Consider the following 3,572-nt stretch of genomic DNA (forward strand, 5'->3'; position numbering starts at 1 on the left):
ATGTCAAACCAGTATAAAAGAGCAACCATGAATCTGAAGCTAAAATGAAAACTCAAAAATAATAGAGATTCCGAAAGAGCTGAAAGAGCTGAAATAATAAGAACTGAGTTAATCCTGAAAGAGCTGAAAGAGGAGCGCACCAATGAGCAATGAAAATGTGTCCAAAAGGAACCCCAGTAAGGATTTAAGTCAAGAAAAATGCAAGAAAAGTAGATCTCGAAAATGTGTCCAAAAGGAACCCCAGTAAGGATTTAAGTCAAGAAAAATGCAAGAAAAGTAGATCTCGAGATTCCGAGTCTCTAATACAGACAACAACAATTACGTAAAGTACAGTAATGACGTTTCCTTCTTTGGATAATGTCTGTAGAACCAATGTCCTCAAGAGAAAGAATTCAAAAGAACTATTAAGAATGTTTCTGTTGTGAGATGTAGCATTAGACAAGTCTAGATGCACACCAAATTATCCTCCTATTGGTTATGAAAGAAACCTCGAATATTCTACTCATAGATCTTTCGATCCAAACGTGTTCCAGCAAAATTGAAAATTCAGATACATCTCTCCTGATTCCAACAATTCTCAACTTTAGAGGTCTTTGGAACTAAAGATCTATAAATGTCTCGAGAACACTACTCTAAGACAATTCTCAACTTTAGAGGTCTTTGGAACTAAAGATCTATAAATGTCTCGAGAACACTACTCTAAGTAGAGAGTCTAGAGCCCACCCATGGTGCTCGACATTTTTTTTTTCATTTCTAATTAGAAGTCGAGAAACTCTCCCTCATAGAGCCCACCCACGATACGATGCAACTCTCCCTCCCAATACTCAGGCTTCGAGAAACTCTCCCTCATAGAGCCCACCCACGATACGATGCAACTCTCCCTCCCAATACTCAGGCTTTTCAGGGTGCCTTACATATGGTAGCAAGTTGAACATCGTGTCAAGTTGGGATAACGAGATCTGTACTTTGATCACCATGATATTAATAAGCGAAGTAGTACAACTCAAGAACTATCCTTCTCATCCCTCATCTTTTCCCTTGATCACAATTCAATTGTCATCTCTCAATCGTCTCAGTCTGTCCCTAAGTTCATGTTCAATAGTTCTTTCCAGTTACCACTTGTAAGACTTCGAATTTATGCCGTAGCTAAGACTGATTAAACTCCAACAAGTTTGATGTTCAAGTTCTAGGGTACACATTTATAAGGCCCTGGATCCGTACTTATGGATTGGATCTGGGACAAAAAATGAAATTAGTAAGCAAAAATCCGACGAAGGCCAAGTTCATGATAAGAACTGTTAAAATGCCCAACAAAACAAAACACAAACTTCGTTTGGTTCAGCTTTCTTGGCCTAGATTGGTATTCCACCGCCACTAGGAAAATACGACAATGTGCCAATGTCATCGTATTCAAAATTTTGCAGCAACAACCATCATCTTATCATTTAGAGGCTGTTAAGATCAGCGTCTACTGCCATAGCTCTAAAGTTCGCCAACTAGAAAATTTGTAAGTTTAGGTAATAATCCCTAGAATCACAAGCCTGGAGATTTTGAGTTAGAAAAAAGAGGTCATTGAGTCAACAGAACTCTCCAATCAATCATCATAAGAACTATGAAGATGATTTATCCACATCAGATAAATATCACACAACAATATAGAAGAGAACATAGAAAAAATTGGCTGTCAAAAACACGTAGAGTATGAGTAAGATGTCCTTAAAAGTCTCACTCAACATAGAAAAAATTGGCTGTCAAAAACACGTAGAGTATGAGTAAGATGTCCTTAAAAGTCTCACTCAAATTCATGAGTTCAGGAAAATAAAACAACAAAAAACAACTCAAATAAAAGCAGTCTAAAATTTGATTTCAGAATTATGTAGTACATAGGTTTCGTAATATAATAGATAACTTACAGCACCACAGGAACAACAGTCAAGAATTTTCGGTTGCGGGTAAGCTGCTTTCCATTGTCAATCTGCTCCCACCATGTCAATCTGTTGTAGATCCCTTGGTCTTCAGCAAATGGTGTCCCTTTCTTCCAATGGAAGCAGTGGTAAGTGACCTGAAGTAAAAGACACACACATTTCTATCATTTTATACAAAGACATAGCGCGTATCAACTTCAAATAACGGAGCATAAGAACGTTCTAAATCATTCTAAGCTGATCGCTAGGACCACACATCGAGAAAATTACAAACGCGGTTCACTGACTCTTAACCCAGAAAGATTCACATTTACACATAAAAACATGTATGGCAATACATCAAACATAGGCTGAAAAAATTATGGTCTTTTCAACCATTTCTAATCATATTTCACCCATTTGTCTTCCAGAAACAATTTTAGTGCCATTAAATTAAACAACAGCCTAAGACTATGAATGGTTCGAGGCTTGAAATAAAACAACTTTTAGTGCCATTAAATTAAACAACAGCCTAAGACTATGAATGGTTCGAGGCTTGAAATAAAACAACACGGAAAAGGGTTATGAAATCAAAGATACTAGAATGTTTATCTACTACAATACCCCTCCGCACCAAGAATCCAAAGATGAACATATGAAACAGTAAAATTCGAACAGAAAGAATCTCTTTCGTATCAAAATTACTTACATGCAAGTACAATAAGCATATAATTACCAAACCAAGCATGAATCCAAAATCAAATACACAAAGCCAGAACAGTTGGGCTATCCATCCTTCATTCATTTTCACAAAATCAACGAAAACGAAATACACAAAGCCAGAACAGTTGGGCTATCCATCCTTCATTCATTTTCACAAAATCAACGAAAACGAAATCGCAGAAAGATCAAATTGAAGAGGCTTAAAGCAGCATAAACAAAACACACACTAGAATCGAAAATGAATTCCACAAGTCAACAACAATCCAACGTCCAATGATGATATCAAGGGAAGGAAACAACACCCAGATCAAAAAGAAAATCGATGCACATACAGCAAAATGAGATAGATTGACGATGGTCCAGGCCATTCCAGGAGAGCAGCCAAATACAGAGAGAACGAGAAGCCAAGTGAAGAACAAAATGAGAATATATGTCGTCCAAACACCAGGATAAAGAAACCATTCCGTGTTCCTATTCAGATCCGCCGGAGGCATAGCCTTGACATAGAGATTAGCCATCAACCCAGATTCTGATTTTGCTCCGAAACACCGGTGATACGAAAAAAAATCCAACCTCTCCTACGGATTCAACTAAGAAAAAGAATGGAATTTGCAAATCAAATCGCAGCGATTGATGGCGTGGTAATAGTTCAAATATTAGAAACGAAACCCAGATGGCTTTTTTCTAGGTATGGTTTCTTTCGTTCGTGGGGTTGGGCAATGATCGAAAAACAGAGCTTAAATTTGGGAATCAAGCTCTGATGATAATAATAAGAAAGCACTAACCCTTACCCACCGCCCCAACACAAGAAATAAAAATTTAGGTCCGACTAATTAACAGGAATTTATCCCTTTCAATTTTCCTTTTTTCCTTTTTCCTTTTTATTTTAAGAATTATATAGCCTTAAAATAACATTTTCAATTTATTTCCATTTTACTTTTTTTT

General features: G+C 36.9%; 1 protein-coding gene across 1 annotated transcript in view; it reads right to left on the reverse strand.

Annotated features, from left to right (window-relative positions):
• The window catches only part of LOC111475079 (ORM1-like protein 3), a 4,820-nt gene extending 1,378 nt beyond the window's left edge, over positions 1-3,442 (reverse strand). The window contains exons 1-2 of the mRNA XM_023119779.1: positions 2,960-3,442; positions 1,914-2,062 (exon numbers count right to left, since the gene is read on the reverse strand). Coding sequence (XP_022975547.1) covers positions 1,914-2,062; positions 2,960-3,145 — 335 coding nt within the window. The 5' untranslated portion in view covers positions 3,146-3,442. The remainder of the gene's footprint in view (positions 1-1,913; positions 2,063-2,959) is intronic.
• Between the last annotated feature and the right edge of the window lie 130 nt (positions 3,443-3,572).

This window comes from Cucurbita maxima, unplaced genomic scaffold (genome assembly GCF_002738345.1).
Source record: "Cucurbita maxima cultivar Rimu unplaced genomic scaffold, Cmax_1.0 Cma_Scf00929, whole genome shotgun sequence".
NCBI lineage: Eukaryota > Viridiplantae > Streptophyta > Magnoliopsida > Cucurbitales > Cucurbitaceae > Cucurbita > Cucurbita maxima.